This window comes from Oncorhynchus mykiss, chromosome 25 (genome assembly GCF_057628025.1).
Source record: "Oncorhynchus mykiss isolate SJ-2025 chromosome 25, ASM5762802v1, whole genome shotgun sequence".
In the NCBI taxonomy this organism is placed as follows: Eukaryota; Metazoa; Chordata; class Actinopteri; order Salmoniformes; family Salmonidae; genus Oncorhynchus; species Oncorhynchus mykiss.
In genome coordinates, this window is record NC_143046.1 from 26,986,318 (window position 1) to 27,010,379 (window position 24,062).

Here is a 24,062-nt window from a genome sequence, read left to right on the forward strand (position 1 = left end):
TAGGATAAAGGTAAACCATGATGCCAGTAGTATGTGGACAAGAAATATAAACAAAATACACGTTACGCTAAACTAATCCTCGGGATAGAAAGCAACTTTCTGCAACTATAACCAGCACTATGGTATTACTGTGGATTTTGTAGGATACAGAAAACGTGTATATACTTATGAATCGAATTTCTAGTACGTAAAACGTTTGGTCATCTTTACAAAGGTTAGTCGATATCCCTGTATAATTCACTCTTTACTATGTTACAGGGTCTATTGCAATACAGCCGCTTTGGAGAGCGGCGCTGTTCACGACCGTGGTGCTGAAATGGCCAAATATCAGTGAAATTCAGAGCACTTCTGACCATGGAACCTTCGCAGGTATAAAGACAAGATTTAGAAACAGCTAAAATCGGAAAGAAACAGATACAAATGTACATGTCGCAGTTCAACCTTAGATTAAAGGGAAGGATAATGATTCAAATATAACAGACCTCTAGTGGGGAGTCTGTTTCATCCAGGATGTTATTTTCACTCTGCATCCGCTGCATCGTCCCTGTAGAACTGGGGTCCATTATCAGTACGTTCTGACTACAGGGTCTGACGAACTTACAGTCACTCTTTCTGGAGTCAGTCGTCCTGCACACCTCGTAATTGTACACGTGCTGTAGAGTTCCTGTCCCCAAGGTGTCTGCGTAACGCGGTGGATAATACGGAATAACCGGGAGATTGGAATGATAGAGGACGCGAGACTGTCTCCATCTGTATATTTTCACTGATATAATAACCACTAAACATGTGATGAACAGAAATGAAACTACAGCCAAAGCCAAGACTAAGTAAAAAGTCAGGTTGTCATTGTACTCCTTGTCGTGCGTAAAGTCAGTGAACTCCGAGAGCACTTCAGGGAAGCTGTCCGCCACCGCTACGTTAACATTGACTGTAGCTGAACGAGAGGGCTGCCCGTTGTCCTCCACTACAACAGTGAGTCTTTGTTTCACAGCATCTTTATCATTGACTTGGCGATTAGTTCTTATTTCTCCATTCTGTAAACCCACTTCAAACAGCGCCCTGTCTGTCGCTTTCTGCAGTTTATACGAGAGCCAGGCATTCTGTCCAGAGTCCACATCAACAGCCACCACTTTAGTGACAAGATATCCCACATCTGCTGAACGAGGCACAATTTCAGCCACCAGAGAGCTGCTAGTCTGGACAGGGTACAGAACCTGAGGCGCGTTGTCGTTCTGATCTTGGATGAAGATGGTGACAGTAGCATTACTACTGAGTGGAGGAGAGCCTCCATCCTGCGCTTTTACGCGGAACTGGAAATCCTTGATCTGCTCGTAGTCAAAAGAGCGCACTGAATGGACGACTCCACTATCAGCACTAACGGACACATATGAGGAGACGGGCACTCCGTTAACCGAGGAGTCCTCCAGTATGTAAGAAACACGGGCATTCTGGTTCCAGTCAGCGTCTCTGGCTTTCACTGTGAAAATAGAGAGGCCCGGTGTGTTGTTTTCTATAATATAAGCCTCATATGAGCTCCTCTCAAAGACAGGCGCGTTGTCATTCACATCTGATATCTGTAAGGTGAGAGTGACGCTGCTGGAGAGCGAGGGCACTCCCTCATCAGAGCACGTCACACTGATGTTATACTCAGACGCTCTCTCTCGGTCCAAGTCACTATCGGTTACTACAGTAAAGAAATTATTCGATGTTGATTTCATTGAAAACGGGATGTTTTCGTCAATAGAGCACTGCACTCTGCCATTATCACCAGAATCTGGGTCTTGAATATTCATCATAGTTACGACAGTACCTGCTTTAGCATCTTCGGAGATCACGTTTGATTTAGACATAATGTTAATATTAGGCGTATTATCATTGGTGTCAACTACTTCAACTATGACTTTGCATGAATCTGTAAGGCCTCCGTCATCACTTGCCCGCAGGCTGATCTGAAAACGTCGTGTGTTTTCGTAATCAACATTTCCTATTACTCTAATCTCGCCACTGTCCTCGTCAACGTCAAACATTTCTCTGACATCATCTAAAGTGTTTCGAACTGAATAGGTTACTTTGCTGTTTGATCCATGATCGGCATCTGATGCACTCACTGAAGTTACAAGTGTTCCTTTTGGGGAATGCTCAGTAACGGTAGCTTTATATGTATGCTGCGTAAAAACGGGTGGATTGTCATTGGCGTCTAGCACTGTGATGAGTATCTGCATTGTTCCTGATAGCCGAGGCTCTCCTCCATCTGCTGCTGTTAATACCAGAGATATTTGTTCTTCTCTTTCACGATCTAGAGGTTTCTTTAAAACCATCTCTACATTTTTATTGCCATCGGCTTGATTATGCAATTCAAGAGCAAAATGATCGGTTGGTTTCAACGTATAGCTTTGTAGGCCATTGATACCGACATCCTGATCCATTGCTCCGTCTAATATAAATTTTGCTCCACTGACTGCAGACTCGCTTATTTTAAATTGTACGTCACTCTTTTCAAATGATGGAATATTGTCGTTAACATCCGTTATTTCAACAGTTATGGTGTAAAATTCCATCGGGTTCTCTAGAATAATCTGAAAATGTAGTGCACAAGGCGTCCTCTGTCCGCAGAGTGATTCACGGTCTATTCTCTCTTTGATGAGGAGAACTCCCCTTTCTTTATTCAGCTCGATGTACTCTGCGCTGTCTCCTGTATAAATACGAGCTTTACCTGATTTCAGTCTTTTAATATCTAAACCCAGATCCTGCGCTATGTTACCGACTAAAGAGCCTTTCGCCATTTCCTCGGGAATGGAGTAACTAACCTGCCCGTGTACTGAACTGAGAGAGAGGACCGAGATAAACAACAGTACTTGCCGTGTCATTGTTCTGTCCGACATTTTCCCTTCAACATGAAGCATCAAACACCATATAATCAGTTATGATAATAGTATATTTCCTTCAGGTGTAAACCGAGAAAATAAGAAAATGTTCTACTAATAATCCGTATCTCCAGAACAAAAGAATCTCAGCTCGGTGTCTCGGTGCTTAGTGTTCTCTGTAACCCGGACTGTGCGCTCTGCGTGCGGCTCTTTCTCTCTCTCATGTACGGAGAAGATGGGGGAGGTACTGCTGCAAATGTGCTCTAATACTGCAACACACTGACCAACAGCGTCCCTCTGAGTTAAATTCACTGAACTACAGAACACGAAAATTATTACAAGATATTTGGGCTGGTTTAAATCTGCATGGGATCAAATGCAGCACTATCATTCTATATCAACACATATCAGCCTAAGTATTAATGACCATGTAAACCAACATGACAGTAAGATGTGTATGAATTTAAACTATGCTAATATAGCACACTACAAGACACCCACTGATTTACAGCCTCTTTCAGCTGTCCATGACCATGGTGCTGAAATGGTCACATGTCAGCGGAATGAAGAGCATGTCTGACCATTAAATCTTGCAGGTATATATTGGATTTCAAACAGGTAAAATCACGCGATGGATAAACAACAGAAAATCGTTTGTTAGGGAAAAGATAATGATTCAAATATAACAGACCTCTGCTGGGGAGTCTGGTTCATCCAGGATGTTATTTTCACTCTGCATCCGCTGCATCGTCCCTGTAGAACTGGGGTCCATTATCAGTACGTTCTGACTACAGGGTCTGACGAACTTACAGTCACTCTTTCTGGAGTCAGTCGTCCTGCACACCTCGTAATTGTACACGTGCTGTAGAGTTCCTGTCCCCAAAGTGTCTGCGTAACGCGGTGGATAATACGGAATAACCGGGAGATTGGAATGATAGAGGACGCGAGACTGTCTCCATCTGTATATTTTCACTGATATAATAACCGCTAAACATGTGATGAACAGAAATGAGACTACAGCTAAAGCCAAGGCTAAGTAAAAAGTCAGGTTGTCATTGTACTCCTTGTCGTGCGTAAAGTCAGTGAACTCCGAGAGCACTTCAGGGAAGCTGTCCGCCACCGCTACGTTAACATTGACTGTAGCTGAACGAGAGGGCTGCCCGTTGTCCTCCACTACAACAGTGAGTCTTTGTTTCACAGCATCTTTATCATTGACTTGGCGATTAGTTCTTATTTCTCCATTCTGTAAACCCACTTCAAACAGCGCCCTGTCTGTCGCTTTCTGCAGTTTATACGAGAGCCAGGCATTCTGTCCAGAGTCCACATCAACAGCCACCACTTTAGTGACAAGATAGCCCACATCTGCAGAACGAGGCACCATTTCAGCCACCAGAGAGCTGCTCGTCTGGACTGGATACAGAACCTGAGGCGCGTTGTCATTCTGGTCCTGGATCAATATTTTCACAGTCACATTGCTACTGAGAGGAGGAGAGCCTCCATCCTGCGCTTTTACGCGGAACTGGAAATCCTTGATCTGCTCGTAGTCAAAAGAGCGCACTGAATGGATGACTCCACTATCAGCACTAACGGACACATATGAGGAGACGGGCACTCCGTTAACCGAGGAGTCCTCCAATATGTAAGAAACACGGGCATTCTGGTTCCAGTCAGCGTCTCTGGCTTTCACTGTGAATATAGAGAGGCCCGGTGTGTTGTTTTCTATAATATAAGCCTCATATGAGCTCCTCTCAAAGACAGGCGCGTTGTCATTCACATCTGATATCTGTAAGGTGAGAGTGACGCTGCTGGAGAGAGAGGGCACTCCCTCATCAGAGCACGTCACAGTGATGTTATACTCTGAGGCTCTCTCTCGATCCAAGTCACTGTCAGTTACTAAACTAAAGAAATTATTCGACGAGGATTTCATCGCAAATGGAATGTTTTCATTGATGGAACATTGGACTTTCCCATTTTCACCAGAGTCTGGGTCTTGCACATTGATCATCGTTAAGACTGTATCGATTTTGGCATCTTCGGAGATCACGTTTGATTTTGACATAATGTTAATATTAGGCTTATTATCATTGGTGTCAACTACTTCAACTACCACTTTGCATGAATCTGTAAGTCCTCCGTCATCACTTGCCCTTAAATTGATCTGAAAATTCCGTGTCTTTTCATAATCAATATTTCCAATCAATCTAATCTCACCGTTGTCCTCGTTTACTTCAATAAGTCCACGAACATAATCTAACGTGTTTGTAATTGAATACGTAATTTTACCGTTTGAGCCATGATCTGCATCTGATGCGCTGACTGAAGATATAACTGTACCTTTTGGGTCATTCTCAGTTACAGTTGCTTTGTAAAACTCCTGAGTAAAAATTGGCGCATTATCATTGGCGTCTAGTACGGTGATGAGTATCTGCATTGTCCCTGACATACGCGGCTCGCCACCATCCACAGCTGTCAACACTAAAGTAACATCCTCATGCTTCTCTCGATCTAGAGGTTTCTGCAAAACCATCTCAACCTTCTTATTCCCATCTGCTTGATTAACCAATTTCAGAGCGAAATTATCAGTTGGTTTCAACGTATAGCTCTGGAGGCCATTGATACCGACGTCAAGATCTATTGCTCTCTCTAACACGAATTTTGCTCCATTGACTGCAGACTCACTGATTTTGAATTTGATTTCGTTCTTTTCAAAGGTTGGAGGGTTGTCATTCATATCTGTAATTTCAACCGTAATACTATAAAATTCCATCGGGTTCTCTAGAATAATCTGAAAATGTAAAGCGCAAGGCGTCGTCTGTTCACAGAGCGCTTCACGGTCTATTCTCTCTTTGATGAGGAGAACTCCCCTTTCTTTATTCAGCTCGATGTACTCTGCGCTGTCTCCTGTATAAACACGAGCTTTACCTGATATCAGTCTTTTTATATCTAAACCCAGATCCTGCGCTATGTTACCGACTAAAGAGCCTTTCGCCATTTCCTCGGGAATGGAGTAACTGACCTGCCCGTGTACTGAACTGAGAGAGAGGACCGAGATAAACAACAGTACTTGCCGTGTCATTGTTCTGTCCGACATTTTCCCTTCAACATGAAACAAGGACATTATAATCCGTAAAGAAGTCTGTGATATTATATTCCTTTGAAGTTAAAAAAAATCCAAGTAAAATTACTCAACAATCCGTAGCTCTGTCTCTGGTACAAAATAACATCAGCTCCGTGTCTCCGTGCTTAGTGTTCTCTGTAACCCAGACAATGCGCTCTGCATGCGGCTCTTTCTCTCTCTCCAATATATCGAGATTATGGGGGAGGTACTGCTGCAAATCCGCTCTAAAACCGCAACACACTGACCAACAGCGTCCCTCAGAGTTCAATCTACTGAACAACAGATACACTGTTAAAAAAGGAAACAATGTCCAATAAACAATATATTGGAAGGTGTGAATCTTCATGGAATAAATCACAGTGCTATAACGCTTTGGCCATCTCATGTAACAACACGGCAATGTATTGAGGAGAATTGTAAATCAAGGTGCCAGAAATATGTGGACAACAAATGTCATACAAAACACACCTTGCATGAAGCTGTAGGCTACATCTTGACAGAAAGCAAGTTTCAGTAGTCTAAAACAAGCAGTATGATATAATGTGCATTGTGTAGGGCAAGTAAAATAAACGTATCAATCAAATTAATGTTGCATAAACCGTTAGCCTCACCTTTACAAGCGTTAGGCAATATCCAGTACGATTTACTCTACTATTAAATAGGGTCCACTGAAATACAGCCGCTTTCCATGACCATGGTGCTGAAATGGCACATTAGTGGAATGAGGATAATTTCTCATGATGGAATGTTCCCCGGAATACAAACTCGATTTAAAACAATTAGAATATTTTTCGGGAAAAGATAAGGATTTAAATATAACAGACCTCTGCTGGGGAGTCTGGTTCATCCAGGATGTTATTTTCACTCTGCATCCGCTGCATCGTCCCTGTAGAACTGGGGTCCATTATCAGTACGTTCTGACTACAGGGTCTGACGAACTTACAGTCACTCTTTCTGGAGTCAGTCGTCCTGCACACCTCGTAATTGTACACGTGCTGTAGAGTTCCTGTCCCCAAAGTGTCTGCGTAACGCGGTGGATAATACGGAATAACCGGGAGATTGGAATGATAGAGGACGCGAGACTGTCTCCATCTGTATATTTTCACTGATATAATAACCACTAAACATGTGATGAACAGAAATGAGACTACAGCCAAAGCCAAGACTAAGTAAAAAGTCAGGTTGTCATTGTACTCCTTGTCGTGCGTAAAGTCAGTGAACTCCGAGAGCACTTCAGGGAAGCTGCCCGCCACCGCTACGTTAACATTGACTGTAGCTGAACGAGAGGGCTGCCCGTTGTCCTCCACTACAACAGTGAGCTTTTGTTTTACAGCATCTTTATCAGTGACTTGGCGAATAGTTCTTATTTCTCCATTCTGTAAACCCACTTCAAACAGCGCCCTGTCTGTCGCTTTCTGCAGTTTATACGAGAGCCAGGCATTCTGTCCAGAGTCCACATCAACAGCCACCACTTTAGTGACAAGATAGCCCACATCTGCTGAACGAGGCACCATTTCAGCCACCAGAGAGCTGCTAGTCTGGACTGGATACAGAACCTGAGGCGTGTTGTCATTCTGGTCATGGATCATTATTTTCACAGTCACATTGCTACTGAGTGGAGGAGAGCCTCCATCTTGCGCTTTTACACGGAACTGGAAATCCTTGATCTGCTCGTAGTCAAAAGAGCGCACTGCATGGATGACTCCACTATCAGCACTAACGGACACATATGAGGAGACGGGAACTCCGTTAACCGAGGAGTCCTCCAGTATGTAAGAAACACGGGCATTCTGGTTCCAGTCAGCGTCTCTGGCTTTCACTGTGAATATAGAGAGCCCCGGTGTGTTGTTTTCTATAATGTAGGCCTCATATGAGCTCCTCTCAAAGACAGGCGCGTTGTCATTCACATCTGATATCTGTAAGGTGAGAGTGACGCTGCTGGAGAGCGAGGGCACTCCCTCATCAGAGCACGTCACACTGATGTTATACTCAGACGCTCTCTCTCGGTCCAAGTCACTGTCTGTTACTAAAGTAAAGAAATTATTCGTCGTTGATTTAATTGTAAATGGAATATTGTCGTTTATCGAACACTGTACTTGACCATTTTCACCTGAGTCTGGGTCTTGTACATTAATCATAGTTACTACAGTACCGGGTATAGAATCTTCTGTTATGACGTTAGTCTTGGACATAATATTAATAGCTGGTTTGTTGTCATTTATATCAATGACGTCAAGAATGATTTTACACGAATCAGTCAGTCCCCCGTCATCACTGGCTTGTATATGTATCTGATAATGGTGAGATTTTTCATAGTCTATTTCCCCAGTTAATATAACTTCACCATCAACGTAATTAATTTCAAACATTTCAGGAAAATCGTCCTGTGTATTTGTTACTGAGTATGTTATTTTGCCATTAGTGCCCTGATCAGCATCGTGTGCACTGACCTTAGTAACAACTGTACCTTTCTGTGCATTCTCAGTAATTGTAGCTCTGTAAATCGGCTGCGTAAAAACTGGGGCATTGTCATTGGCGTCTAACACGGTGACGTGTATCTGTGCAGTACCAGATATCTGAGGCTCTCCTCCATCCATTGCTGTCAACACTATTGATATTTGCTCTTGTTTTTCTCGGTCTAGAGACTTCTGTAAAATCATTTCGACATTTTTACCACCACCTGCCTGATTTTGCAGTTTTAGTGCAAAATTACCATTTGAACTGAGAGAATAGCTTTGGAGGCCATTAATGCCAACGTCTGGATCTATAGCTCTCTCTAAAATGAATTTAGCTCCCGTCAGAGCTGACTCGCTAATTCTAAACCTGATATCACTTTTCTTGAAAACCGGTGGGTTGTCATTGACATCAGTTACCTCAACAGTAATGGAATAAAATTCCATCGGGTTCTCTAGAATAATCTGAAAATGTAGCGCGCAAGGCGTCGTCTGTCCGCAGAGTGCTTCACGGTCTATTCTGTCTTTGATGAGGAGAACTCCCCTTTCTTTATTCAGCTCGATGTACTCTGCGCTGTCTCCTGTATAAATACGAGCTTTACCTGATTTCAGTCTTTTAATATCTAAACCCAAATCCTGCGCTATGTTACCAACTAAAGAGCCTTTCGCCATTTCCTCAGGAATGGAGTAACTGACCTGCCCGTGTACTGAACTGAGAGAGAGGACCGAGATAAACAACAGTACTTGCCGTGTCATTGTTCTGTCCGACATTTTCCCTTCAACATGAAACAACAAGCGCCTTATAATCCGATAAGAGAATAGTATAATTCCTTAAAATGTATGTCCAACAAATAATACAAAAAATACCAATAATCCTTATTTTGGGAACAAAAGAGTCTCAGCTCTGTGTCTCGGTGCTTAGTGTTCTCTGTAACCCGGACTGTGCGCTCTGCATGCGGCTCTTTCTCTCTCTAATATAGCTGGATGATGGGGGAGGTACTGCTGCAAATCCGCTCTAAAACTACAACACACTGACCAACAGCGTCCCTCTGAGTTCAATCTACTGAACAACAGATACTTAAAAAATAAACACATTCCAATATATTTGGGAAGGTCTAGGTCTACATGGAGTAAAGCACAGCATTATCAAGCTTAACCCAACCCAGTAATGTAGGGAATTTAATAACATATGACCTTTCTATACACCTGCCCTGACCGACTCAGTAAGTAGGGCTCTTGGGGGGGGGGGGGGGGTTTAAAGGAAAAACAAAAACACTCAAAGATATTGGTTGTGCCACGTACTCCATCCAAACTGTATCAGACAGATATGCGTGTCCTGTTTTCGACAATTCAGCAGAAATGTGGGGTGCTAAGAGGTATCTCCAAAACGAACGTATCCATAACAGTACGTTATTTTGTAGGTACCCACAATGTTTGCATCTATACTGGCAATAACTGGGAACATGGGCTGAGAACCCTATGAGATGAGATGGAAGGCGTATATGGTGAGACTTTGGAATAGACCGTTGGATATACCAACTGCCAGAATAGTCAGCAAAGTTTTTCCAGTTGGATCTCTCCATAAGGGGAGCCTGGGCAACTGCAATGTCTGACATTTTCCAACAGTCTGACTGTGAACAGTTGTACGAAAAAACAATTAAGTGAGACATAGACGCTGTTAAAAAACAACTGATTATGCAATATGAAAATAAATGAGTGGAGGAGATTAATCATAAACCCAAATGAAGAACCTTTTGTTTGATTAAGGGTGAATTCGTGTGTGAGAGATATATTATGAACAACCTAGATATAAGCAAGAGGTCGCCATGTGCCCAGGTAAGTGAAACAAGTCGGTGTAATGGTGAAATGGAAAAGAAAAGACTATACAACTATTGTAACCTCGAAGAAATAGAGAATGGAATTAATTTGATCCTCTACTGGCCTTTCTACCACAATATATGCTTGTCTTTATTGCAGAAAGCCCACCAGATAAATCCTGAAATGATGTGGCTGAGCCATGAGGAAAAACGGACAAGTTTTTTTGTCCATTGTGCAATTCTGTTTGCGGATTTTTTTTAGATAAAGCCTGGAATTAAAGGAAAATGGCGACCTATAATTCAATTAAACAAATAAGTAGCTCCTATATAGCAAATGGCACGTATGTATATAAAATGTGTGTAGACCTGTCTCACTCTTGAATCATCTCTTTGTGCCACACTTGGTTCAAATGCCTTCCGTTTCATTTTTCTGAAATTATTTATTTCCATATTTATTTTATAATTTTTCCTGCTCTAGGAATAAAATGACTGCTTGGATAACCTTATTTACTATTATGTATTGATTTCTTTATCACGCTTTATGCGGTGAGAACTGCACAGAACACTGTAAGAATTATCACAGTGCCTTATTGTAATGTTTTTGTCAATGGGTTGCAAACTGGCGATTTGACAAGAAAATAAAATGTAATTCATTAATTCAAATAAGACAATGTATCTAGGATCAATGTAAACCATGATACAAGAAGTAACTGGGGAAGAAAGGTCAAACAAAATACACCTTGCGTGAAGCTAATCACCGGGACAGATTGCAACTTTCTGCAACTATAACAGTATGGCATTACTGTGCATTATGTAGGCTACTGAAAACCTGTATATACACACATATGAATACAATTTATAGTACAGAAAACGTTTGCCTCTTATTTACAAAGATCAAGCAATATCCCAGTTTAATTGACTCTTTACAATGTTAAAGGGTCTATTGAAATACAGCCGCTTTGCAGAGCAGCGCTGACCACGAATGTGGTGCTGAAATGGCCACATAACAGTTGAATGAAGAGCATTTGTGACCACGGAAACTTCCCAGGTCCACAGAGTCGATGTAGAAACAGTTAAAATAAAACATTAAAAACAAACTAATTTACACCATGCTTCAACATTTTTGATTTAGGGGAAGGATAATGACTCAAATATAACAGACCTCTGCTGGGGAGTCTGTTTCATCCAGGATGTTATTTTCACTCTGCATCCGCTGCATCGTCCCTGTAGAACTGGGGTCCATTATCAGTACGTTCTGACTACAGGGTCTGACGAACTTACAGTCACTCTTTCTGGAGTCAGTCGTCCTGCACACCTCGTAATTGTACACGTGCTGTAGAGTTCCTGTCCCCAAGGTGTCTGCGTAACGCGGTGGATAATACGGAATAACCGGGAGATTGGAATGATAGAGGACGCGAGACTGCCTCCATCTGAATATTTTCACTGATATAATAACCACTAAACATGTGATGAACAGAAATGAGACTACAGCCAAAGCCAAGACTAAGTAAAAAGTCAGGTTGTCATTGTACTCCTTGTCGTGCGTAAAGTCAGTGAACTCCGAGAGCACTTCAGGGAAGCTGTCCGCCACCGCCACGTTAACATTGACTGTAGCTGAGCGAGAGGGCTGCCCGTTATCCTCCACTACAACAGTGAGCCTTTGTTTCACAGCATCTTTATCATTGACTTGGCGTATAGTTCTTATTTCTCCATTCTGTAAGCCCACTGCAAACAGCGCCCTGTCTGTCGCTTTCTGCAGTTTATACGAGAGCCAGGCATTCTGTCCAGAGTCCACATCAACAGCCACCACTTTAGTGACAAGGTAGCCCGCATCTGCTGAACGAGGCACCATTTCAGCCACCAGAGAGCTGCTAGTCTGGACTGGATACAGAACCTGAGGCGTGTTGTCATTCTGGTCCTGGATCATTATTTTCACAGTCACATTGCTACTGAGTGGAGGAGAGCCTCCATCCTGCGCTTTTACGCGGAACTGGAAATCCTTGATCTGCTCGTAGTCAAAAGAGCGCACTGCATGGATGACTCCACTATCAGCACTAACGGACACATATGAGGAGACGGGCACTCCGTTAACCGAGGAGTCCTCCAGTATGTAAGAAACACGGGCATTCTGGTTCCAGTCAGCGTCTCTGGCTTTCACTGTGAATATAGAGATGCCCGGTGTGTTGTTTTCTGTAATGTAGGCCTCATATGAGCTCCTCTCAAAGACAGGCTCGTTGTCATTCACATCTGATATCTGTAAGGTGAGAGTGACGCTGCTGGAGAGAGAGGGCAGTCCCTCATCAGAGCACGTCACAGTGATGTTATACTCAGAGGCTCTCTCTCGGTCAAAGTCACTGTCAGTTACTAGGCTATAGAAATTGTTTGAGGTCGATCTCATCACAAAGGGAATATTTTCTTCAATACAGCACTGTACTTTTCCATTTTCACCAGAATCTGGGTCTTGAATATTCATCATTGTTACGACAGTACCCTGTTTAGCATCCTCAGATATGGCACTCGTCTTTGACATGATGTTAATAGCTGGTTTGTTATCATTCATATCGATTACGTCAATAATTACCTTACAGGAATCTGTATGACCTCCTTGGTCCCTCGCTTGAACATTAATCTGATAATGTTTAAGTATTTCATAATCAATGTCCCCGACTAATTTAACTATACCGTCATCTCGACCTATTTCAAAAATATCATTCGACGCCTCAGCTGTATTCGAAATGGAATACGTAACTCTCCCATTTTGTCCTTGATCAGCGTCAGACGCGCTGACAGTGGTTAAAACGACGCCTTTATGGGCGTTCTCGGTTACACGAGCCTTGTAAACAGCTTCCGAACAAACGGGCGCATTATCATTGGCGTCTAGTACAGTGATGAGTATCTGCATTGTTCCTGATAGCTGAGGCTCTCCTCCATCTACAGCTGTCAACAACAGAGATATCTGCTCCTGTTTTTCGCGATCTAGAGGTTTCTGTAAAACCATCTCTACATTTTTACCACCATCAGGGAGACTATGCATTTCCAAAATGAAATTCTCGGTGGGTTTGAGAAAATATATTTGGAGGTCATTATGACCAACGTCATCGTCAACGGCTCTCTCGAGGACGAGTCTAGCTCCTGTTAAAGCAGACTCGCTTATTTCAAATTTGACTTCATTATTTTTGAAAATAGGAACATTGTCATTTACATCTCTAATTTCAACTGTAACTGTATAAAATTCCATCGGGTTCTCTAGAATAATCTGAAAATGTAAAGCGCAAGGCGTCGTCTGTCCGCAGAGTGATTCACGGTCTATTATCTCTTTGATGAGGAGAACTCCCCTTTCTTTATTCAGCTCGATGTACTCTACGCTGTCTCCTGTATAAATACGAGCTTTACCTGATTTCAGTCTTTTTATATCTAAACCCAAATCCTGCGCTATGTTACCGACTAAAGAGCCTTTCGCCATTTCCTCGGGAATGGAGTAACTAACCTGCCCGTGTACTGAACTGAGAGAGAGGACCGAGATAAACAACAGTACTTGCCGTGTCATTGTTCTGTCCGACATTTTCCCTTCAACATGAAACAACAAGGACATTATAATCCCTTAAGCAATTTGCGAAATTCTGTCATAAGTAAATCCCGTAAAGAATAACATTTTCTCCCAATAATCCGTATATAATGGAACAAAAGAAGCTCAACTCCGTATCTCTGTGCTTAGTGTTCTCTGTAACCCGGACTGTGCTCTCTGCGTGAAGCTCGTTCTGTCTCTAATATATCGACATAATGGGGAGGTACTGCAGCAAATGTGCTCTAAAACTGCAACACACTGACCAACAGCGTCCCTTTGAGTTTGATCCACTCAACTACAGATAAACTTCAAAAATAAACACATTCCAACATATTTTGGAAGATTTGAGTCTCCAAAGATTAAACCATAGCCCTGTCATGCTTTACCCAACATAGGCTATATCAAAACCTCTTGGCCAACTGTAAAAGTAGATGCCACTGGATGTTAACGAGTGATCTCAAACAAGACTCATGTTGCTTTAAACTATAGCCTACATAACAAAAGAACACACATTTCTAAAATCTGATGTATGGTAGGTAGTGTGCTTTCCGTACAAATATACAAATACTGGTATAGACTTATGAATGTAATTATTTACATAAAAATTCAGCGTGATATTGACAAGGACGATGTCTTCAATACAATTCACCCTTTACTGCTAACAGGTCTCTCTGTACAAAAAGCCGCTGTTCATGTCAGTGGTGCTGAATTGGCAAAATCGGTGGAATTAATATAATTGCTGAGCAAGGAAAGATTCCTAATTTAAAGAGTCGATGTTAAAAATGTTAAAAACATTACACAATGAATTACACATACAAATATACTTGTAGGAGAAAATTAATTATTCAAATATTACAGACCTCTAGTAGCGAGTCTGGTTCATCCAGGATGTTATTTTCACTCTGCATTCGCTGCATCGTCCCTGTAGAACTGGGGTCCATTATCAGTACATTCTGACTACAGGGTCTGACGAACTTACAGTCACTCTTTCTGGAGTCAGTCGTCCTGCACACCTCGTAATTGTACACGTGCTGCAGAGTTCCTGTCCCCAAAGTGTCTGCGTAACGCGGTGGATAATACGGAATAACCGGGAGATTGGAATGATAGAGGACGCGAGACTGTCTCCATCTGAATATTTTCACTGATATAATAACCACTAAACATGTGATGAACAGAAATGAGACTACAGCCAAAGCCAAGACTAAGTAAAACGTCAGGTTGTCATTGTAATCCTTGTCGTGCGTAAAGTCAGTGAACTCCGAGAGCACTTCGGGGAAGCTGTCCGCCACCGCCACGTTAACATTGACTGTAGCTGAACGAGAGGGCTGCCCGTTGTCCTCCACCACAACAGTGAGCCTTTGTTTCACAACATCTTTATCATTGACTTGGCGAATAGTTCTTATTTCTCCATTCTGTAAACCCACTTCAAACAGCGCCCTGTCTGTCGCTTTCTGCAGTTTATACGAGAGCCAGGCATTCTGTCCAGAGTCCACATCAACAGCCACCACTTTAGTGACAAGATATCCCACATCTGCTGAACGAGGCACCATTTCAGCCACCAGAGAGCTGCTAGTCTGGACTGGATACAGAACCTGAGGCGTGTTGTCATTCTGGTCATGGATCATGATTTTCACAGTCGCATTGCTACTGAGTGGAGGAGAGCCTCCATCCTGCGCTTTTACGCGGAACTGGAAATCCTTGATCTGCTCGTAGTCAAAAGAGCGCACTGCATGGATGACTCCACTATCAGCACTAACGGACACATATGAGGAGACGGGCACTCCGTTAACCGAGGAGTCCTCCAGTATGTAAGAAACACGGGCATTCTGGTTCCAGTCAGCGTCTCTGGCTTTCACTGTGAATATAGAGGGCCCCGGTGTGTTGTTTTCTATAATATAAGCCTCATATGAGCTCCTCTCAAAGACGGGCGCGTTGTCATTCACATCTGATATCTGTAAGGTGAGAGTGACGCTGCTGGAGAGCGAGGGAACTCCCTCATCAGAGCACGTCACACTGATGTTATACTCAGAGGCTCTCTCTCGGTCCAAGTCACTGTCTGTTACCACAGTAAAGAAATTATTCGATGTTGATTTCATTGAAAACGGGATGTTTTCGTCAATAGAGCACTGCACTCTGCCATTATCACCAGAATCTGGGTCTTGAATATTCATCATAGTTACGACAGTACCAGGTTGAGCGTTCTCAGATATGGCACTCGTCTTTGACATGATATTGATTGATGGTTTGTTGTCATTTGTATCTATAACCTCAATAATTAATTTACACGCGTCAGAGTGACCTCCCTGATCTGTAGCCTGAACGTCTATCTCATAACGTTTACGTTTTTCATAGTCAATATGTCCATTTAATTTTACCACACCGTAAACATGATCAATTTCAAATAGATGGGACGCTCCCGATTTTGAAATAGAATACGTAATTCTTCCGTTGGAACCTGGATCGGCATCAGTTGCACTGATTGTTGTTAAAACAGTGCCTTTTGATACGTTTTCTGATACACTAGCTTTATACTCTGCCTGAGAACATACAGGCGCATTATCATTGGCGTCTAGTACAGTGATGAGTATCTGCATTGTTCCTGATAGCTGAGGCTCTCCTCCATCTACAGCTGTCAACAACAGAGATATCTGCTCCTGTTTCTCTCGGTCTAGAGGTGTCTGTAATACCATCTCTACATTTTTAACACCATCTGAACGAGTTAGTGTTTTCAATACGAAATTATCAGTGGGTTTCAGAGAGTAGCTCTGAAGGCCATTAACGCCAACGTCGTCATCAACTGCTCTTTCCAATACAAATTTAGCTCCCGTTAGCGCTGATTCACTAATTTCATATTTCATTTCACTCCTCTCAAAAATAGGTGAATTGTCATTGACATCGGTTATCTCAACTGTAGCTGTATAAAATTCCATCGGGTTCTCTAAAATAATCTGAAAATGTAAAGCGCAAGGCGTCGTCGGCCCGCAAAGCGCTTCACGGTCTATTATCTCTTTGATGAGGAGAACTCCCCTTTCTTTATTCAGCTCGATGTACTCTGCGCTGTCTCCAGTATAAATACGAGCTTTACCTGATTTCAGTCTTTTAATATCTAAACCCAGATCCTGCGCTATGTTACCGACTAAAGAGCCTTTCGCCATTTCCTCGGGAATGGAGTAACTGACCTGCCCGTGTACTGAACTGAGAGAGAGGACCGAGATAAACAACAGTACTTGCCGTGTCATTGTTCCGTCCGACATTTTCCCTTCAACATGAAACAACAAGCACCATATATTCCGTTATGAAAATAGCCTAATTATTTAAATTTTGAATCCAGAAAATAACACCATGTCCGGCCAATAATCCGTTTATCAGGAACAAAAGAATCTCAACTCGGGTCTCGGTGCTTAGTGTTCTCTGTAACCTGGACTGTGCGCTCTGCATGCGGCTCTGTCTCTCTCTAATATAGCTGGATGATGGGGGAGGTACTGCTGCAAAACTGCTCCAAAACGTTAAGACATTGACCAACAGCGTCCCTTTGAGTTTAATGGATTGAACTACAGACAATGTACTTCAATAAAAAGACAGAAAAACGCTCCAGTAGTGTTGGAAATGTCAGGGTCGATATACTGGACAAAATAATTCATATAAAGTAACCGTATACTATATCAATATATAATCTAGCTCAATGTATGTACGCAAAATATAAGCAATGATGTCAGGTAGTTGTGGCCAGGGAATGTCTGAACCAGACCGAGGCTTTGCATTACACTACAGGCTAATAGTGACAGAAGGAAACTTCCTGCAAGCAAACAAATTATTCATGGAATACATGTGCATTAAATACACACAATCCATTGTCAAGCTTGATCATCATGAGAATGTATCTTCTTTACCATTCACGACGATAAACGGCTACAATGGAATTCACACTATACAGTGCAAAGCGCTGGTGTCCAATGGCCCTGATGCTTGAAGTACAATAAGAATGGACTGAAGAGGTTTTCTGACAGGGAGGTAGGCTACACTTGAACAACGCATTTTCATCATACAGGACCAGTAAAAAGCTTGGACACACCTACTCATTCGAGGGTTTTTCTGTATTTTGACTATTTTCTACATTGTAGATTAATAGTGAATCATGTAGTAACCAGAAAAGTGTTAAACAAATCAAAATACATTGTATATTTGAGATTCTTCAAAGTAGCCACCCTTTGCCTTGACAGCTTTGCACACTCTTGGCATTCTCTCAACCAGCTTCGTGATGTAGCCACCTGGAATGCATTTCAATTAACAGGTGTGCCTTGTTAAAAGTTAATTTGTGGAATTTATTTCCTTCTTAATGCGTTTGAACCAATCAGTTGTGTTGTGACAAGGTAGGGGTGGTATACAGAAGACAGCCCTATTTGATAAAAGTCCATATTATGGCAAGAACAGCTCAAATGAGCAAAGAGACATGACAGTCCATCATTACTTTAAGATATGAAGGTCAGTCAATTCTGAAAATTTCAAGAACTTTGAAAGTTTCTTCAAGTGCAGTCACAAAAACCATCAAGTGCTATAATGAAACTGGCTCTCATGATGACCGCCACAGGAAAGGAAGACCCAGAGTTACCTCTGCTGCAGAGGAGAAGTTTGTTAGAGTTACCAGCCTCAGAAATTGCAGCCCAAATAAATGCTTCACAGAGTTCAAGTAACGGACACATCTCAACATTATTGTTCAGAGGCAACTGCGTGAATCAGGCCGTCATGGTTGAATTGCTGCTAAGAAACCACAACGTAAATGTCACTAATAAAAAGAAGAGACTTGATTGGGCCAAGAAACAGGAGAAATGGACATTAGACTGCTGGGGCTTTGTGAGGTGCAGAGTAGGTGAACATATGATCTCCGCATGTGTGGTTTGTGGAGGATGAATCAGAATTAGTTGGGTAACATAGATAAAGAAGATGTTTTATTTACATAATAATGATTATGTGAGATATTTGTCATTAGAATGTATCCCTTTGGACTATACTGTTGGCAGTTGCACTTTTCCCTTCTCAGCTAGGGCTCAATCACTTGGGGCCCAGAGAGGGGAGAGGTCAGAACGGAACATTGTCTTTATATGTGAATGTATCTGTTAAACCATGTGAAGGGATGGCGTGATTAAGGGGGAACCAATTATCTCTTGGCTCCACAATGTCTGTGCGCAAGTCACTCCCCTCAGTGAGCTTTTCCAGGAGTGGGGAGAAGAGGGGGTTTACTTGAGATGGGAGTACATAGAGTTGACAATTGAGTTATGCCTTGGATGAGGTAATGTTTTGGGACTATGAAGTACCAGGAACGAGATTAGAACCTCGTCTTAGAGACCAAACTGAACAATAATTTATAGCTAATGCTATCTGGCTATGGGATACTCCTTACTCAAGTAAAAGGCCCTTTGTGAAGAGTTCCTAAGATCTGTGGATCGTCATGTAAGTTTAGAGGGGTGTATCTTGGCTAAAAAATATATTTGTATTCTACTGTAGGGACTCTCAGAATTCATTATAGACACTGAATTGACCTGAGAGTCAAAGGGCTATTGTGAAGCTCATATTATTAAAGATGAAGTTAAAGTATAACTCTGACTGGTGTGTGGTTTGTAACTCTCCTCTTAAGGTAATACAGGAAATTGCCACGACAGGTTCCCACCGTGAAGCAGGGAGGAGGTGGTGTGATGGTGTGGGGGTGCTATGCTGGTGACACTGTCAGTCATTAATTGAGAATTGAAGGCACACTTAACCAGCATGGCTACCACAGCCTTCTGCAGCGATAAGCCATCCCATCTGGTTTGCGCTTAAAGGGACTATCATTTGTTTTTCAACGGGACAGTGACCCAACACACCTGCAGGCTGTGTAAGGACTATTTGACCAAGAAGGAGAGTGATGGAGTGCTGCATCAGATGACCTGGTCTCCACAATCACCCAATGTCAAATCAATTGAGATGGTTTGGGATGAGTTGGACCACAGAGTGAAGGAAAAGCAGCCCACATGTGCTCAGCATGTGCGAACTCCTTCAAGACTGTTGGAAAAGCATTGCAGGTGAAGCTGGTTGAGAGAATGCCAAGAGTGTGCAAAGATGACGACAAGGAAAAGGGTGGCTACTTTGAAGAAGGAAATATATTTTGATTTGTTTAAAATATTTTTGGTTACTACATGATTCCATATGTGTTATTTCATAGTATTGATGTCTTCAATATTATTCTACAATGTAGAAAATAGTAAAAAATAAATAAAACCCCTTGAATGAGTAGGTGTGTCCAAACTTTGGACTGGTACTGTATAAATAGAAATAGATAACATGTTAGGAGTACAAAATTAAGAATAAAATATCACAGACCTCTAAAGTCGAGTCTGGTTCATCCAGGATGTTCTTTTCACTCTGCATCCGCTGCATCGTCCCTGTAGAACTGGGGTCCATTATCAGTACGTTCTGACTACAGGGTCTGACGAACTTACAGTCGCTCTTTCTGGAGTCAGTCGTCCTGCACACCTCGTAATTGTACACGTGCTGTAGAGTTCCTGTCCCCAAAGTGTCTGCGTAACGCGGTGGATAATACGGAATAACCGGGAGACTGGAATGATAGAGGACGCGAGACTGTCTCCATCTGTATATTTTCACTGATATAATAACCACTAAACATGTGATGAACAGAAATGAGACTACAGCCAAAGCCAAGACTAAGTAAAAAGTCAGGTTGTCATTGTACTCCTTGTCGTGCGTAAAGTCAGTGAACTCCGAGAGCACTTCAGGGAAGCTGTCTGCCACCGCCACGTTAACATTGACTGCAGCTGAACGAGAGGGCTGCCCGTTGTCCTCCACTACAACAGTGAGCCTTTGTTTCACAGCATCTTTATCAGTGACTTGGCGTATAGTTCTTATTTCTCCATTCTGTAAACCCACTTCAAACAGCGCCCTGTCCATCGCTTTCTGCAGTTTATACGAGAGCCAGGCATTCTGTCCAGAGTCCACATCAACAGCCACCACTTTAGTGACAAGATATCCCACATCTGCTGAACGAGGCACAATTTCAGCCACCAGAGAGCTGCTAGTCTGGACTGGATACAGAACCTGAGGCGTGTTGTCATTCTGGTCCTGGATCATTATTTTCACAGTCACATTGCTACTGAGTGGAGGAGAGCCTCCATCCTGCGCTTTTACACGGAACTGGAAATCCTTGATCTGCTCGTAGTCAAAAGAGCGCACTGCATGGATGACTCCACTATCAGCACTAACGGACACATATGAGGAGACGGGCACTCCGTTAACCGAGGAGTCCTCCAGTATGTAAGAAACACGAGCATTCTGGTTCCAGTCAGCGTCTCTGGCTTTCACTGTGAATATAGAGAGGCCCGGTGTGTTGTTCTCTATAATGTAGGCCTCATATGAGCTCCTCTCAAAGACAGGCGCGTTGTCATTCACATCTGATATCTGTAAGGTGAGAGTGACGCTGCTGGAGAGCGAGGGCACTCCCTCATCAGAGCACGTCACAGTGATGTTATACTCGGAGGCTCTCTCTCGGTCCAAGTCACTGTCTGTTACTAGACTATAGAAGCCATTAGATGTAGATTTAATGGTAAAGGGAATATTTTCAGTTAAAACACAGTCCACCACTCCGTTATTATCAGAGTCTGGGTCGTGGACGCTCATTACAGCTATGACTGTCTGAGAAGGGGAATTTTCTGGTATTGATTTAGAAGTTGACATCAAATCAATTAATGGTTTATTGTCGTTAACGTCGATAATGTCGACTATCAGTTTACTGGAATCTGTAAGACCCCCTTGATCTTTCGCTTTCACGTCTATTTGATAATGTTTTGCGGTTTCATAGTCGACTTCATTTATCAAATGCACTTCGCCATTACTCTCATTTATTTCAAATAGATCCAAAATACCAATTGTGCTGCTTGATATAGAATATGTGACTAAACCATTTGATCCATGATCTATGTCGGTGGCTCTAACTGTTGTTAACAAAGTGCCGCTCTTCGAATTTTCGATTAAACTGGCTTTATATACTGCCTGTGTAAAAACCGGAGCATTGTCGTTAGCATCTAGCACAGTGACGTGAATCTGCACTGTCCCAGACATATGAGGCTCTCCACCATCGAGGGCAGTTAACACTAATGATATCTGCTCCTGTTTCTCTCGATCTAAAGGCTTCTGTAAAACCATCTCTACCTTTTTGATTCCATCAGCCTGACCTTGTAGTTTTAAAACAAAATTATCGGTTGGATTAAGCGAATAGGTTTGGAGTCCATTTAATCCAATATCAGAATCAAAAGCTCTCTCCAAGACGAATTTTGCTCCCGTGATAGCGGACTCGCTTATCTCAAATTTCATATCGTGCATTTGAAAAACTGGAGCATTATCATTGATATCGGTAATCTCAACAGTAACCCGATAAAATTCTATTGGGTTCTCCATAATTATCTGAAAATGCAATGCGCAAGGCGTCGTCTGTCTGCACAACGCCTCACGGTCTATTCTCTCTTTGACAAGGAGGACCCCCCTTTCTTTATTCAGCTCGATATATTCCGCGCTGTTCCCAACGTGTATGCGAGCATTGCCAGATTTCAGTCTTTTGATATCTAACCCCAAATCCTGCGCTATGTTACCGACTAAAGAGCCTTCCGCCATTTCCTCGGGAATGGAGTAACTGGCCTGCCCGTGCACTGAACTGAGAGAGAGGACCGAGATAAACAACAGTACTTGCCGTTTCATTGTTCTGTCCGACATGTTTCCTTCACCATGTAACAACAAGTACGTTATAATCCGTTACAAAACTCAGGAAGATTCCATTCGTTTCCAGTTAAAAACATCAAATGTAATATACTTAAAATCGGTAATTCCGGAACAAAATAATCTCAGCTCTGTGTCTCTGTGCTTAGTGTTCTCTGTAACCCGGACTGTGCGCTCTGCATGCGGCTCTTTCTCTCTCTAATATAGCGATATGATGGGGGAGGTACTGCTGCAAATCCGCTCTAAAACTAGAACACACTGACCAACAGCGTCCCTTTGAGTTCAATCTACTGAACAACAGATATACTTAAAAAATAAACACTTTCCAATATATTTGGGAAGGTTTGCGTCTTCAAGAACAGACCTATCGTGCTTTACCCAACACAATTCACAAAGGAAACACCACGTCTTTTTTAATTAGAAAAGATAACAAATATATTAGGTATTGGCGATCGGCTCTCCTCCTTCAGGGTAGCTCACAGCCAGAGCAACGCGTCAAATTAACATGAGAAAACTACAGGCATTGAGCATGGTATGCTATACCAATATCCCCACTGAACACAAACAGAGCCAAACAGGTGGAGGCTGGGGTGGTGGTGGGAAAACAGTAAACAGCAAGCATAGCGAATAACGGGTAGTTACAGCAGCAGCGGCAGCAGCAAAAGACACCAGCGCATAACTTGCGCGTGTAATCCAGCATCGAGGATGCGTGCGCAGAACTGGTCAACTGAAATAGACTACCATGTTAAAAGTAGAATGTGAATCCACTTGGTGCAATCTCAGCTGATGCGATGAGCTGATGCCAGCACTCGGGTTTCTCTTCTCAAACGGCTTCGCTTTATTCATCCAGGCTGTATCAAAACATCTAGGCCAATGTGTGAAGGACTGATGTAAAGCATGATGCCAGAAGCACGTTGACTATAAATGTCATTCCAAATACATGTAGCAAAAAGCTATAGATTGTGACAGGAACTTTCGCTAATTTAAACCCAGCATTATGGTATTTATAAATAGTCCTTCAGAAAGTATTCACACCCCCTGACTTTTTCCAAATGTTGTTATGTCACAGCCTGAATTAAACATGGATTAAATTGATATGTTTTTTTACTGGCCTACACACACAATGCCCCATAATGTCAAAGTGAAATTATGTTTTTAGACATTTTTATAAATTCATTTTAAAAATCAAAAGCTGAAATGTCTTGAGTCAATAAGTATTCAAACCCTTTGTTATGGCAAGCCTAAATTCATTCAGGATGAAACATTTGCTTAACAAGTCACATAATAAGTTGCATGGACATGTTACGTGTGCAATATTCTCGATTAACATGATTTCTTAATGACTACTTCATCTCTGTACTCCACACATACAATTATTTGTAAGGTCCCTTTGTCGAGCAGTGACAAAGGGGGGGGGGGGGGGGGGGGCGATATTGGATACCTCTTAGAGCATGGTGATGTTATTAATTACACTTTGGATGGTGTACA

General features: G+C 42.4%; 2 protein-coding genes across 33 annotated transcripts in view; both read right to left on the reverse strand.

Annotated features, from left to right (window-relative positions):
- Positions 1-24,062, reverse strand: part of LOC110504427 (protocadherin gamma-A11-like) — a 244,201-nt gene that overhangs the window by 82,784 nt on the left and 137,355 nt on the right. For 2 of the 32 annotated variants that reach the window (XM_090219522.1, XM_090219519.1), the window contains exon 1: positions 20,172-22,773. The exons of 22 other annotated variants lie outside the window; for them this stretch is intronic. In XM_090219522.1, coding sequence (XP_090075648.1) covers positions 20,172-22,571 — 2,400 coding nt within the window. In that variant the 5' untranslated portion in view covers positions 22,572-22,773. Of the gene's footprint in view, positions 1-482; positions 3,085-3,555; positions 6,161-11,414; positions 14,013-14,677; positions 17,697-20,171; positions 22,774-24,062 lie in introns of those variants that run through there. 8 more of the 32 variants (XM_090219528.1, XM_090219527.1, XM_090219503.1 and 5 more) reach the window with 4 other exon arrangements.
- On the reverse strand, positions 6,770-10,259 carry LOC110504881 (protocadherin beta-16). The gene has a single exon (XM_021583737.3). It carries the CDS (start codon positions 9,204-9,206, stop codon positions 6,792-6,794), a length of 2,415 nt encoding a protein of 804 aa, XP_021439412.3. The 5' UTR covers positions 9,207-10,259; the 3' UTR covers positions 6,770-6,791.

What these genes read in the sequence shown, in the direction of transcription:
- LOC110504881 (XM_021583737.3), bottom strand. Translation starts at nt 9,206, where the DNA reads ATGTCGGACAGAACAATGACACGGCAAGTACTGTTGTTTATCTCGGTC.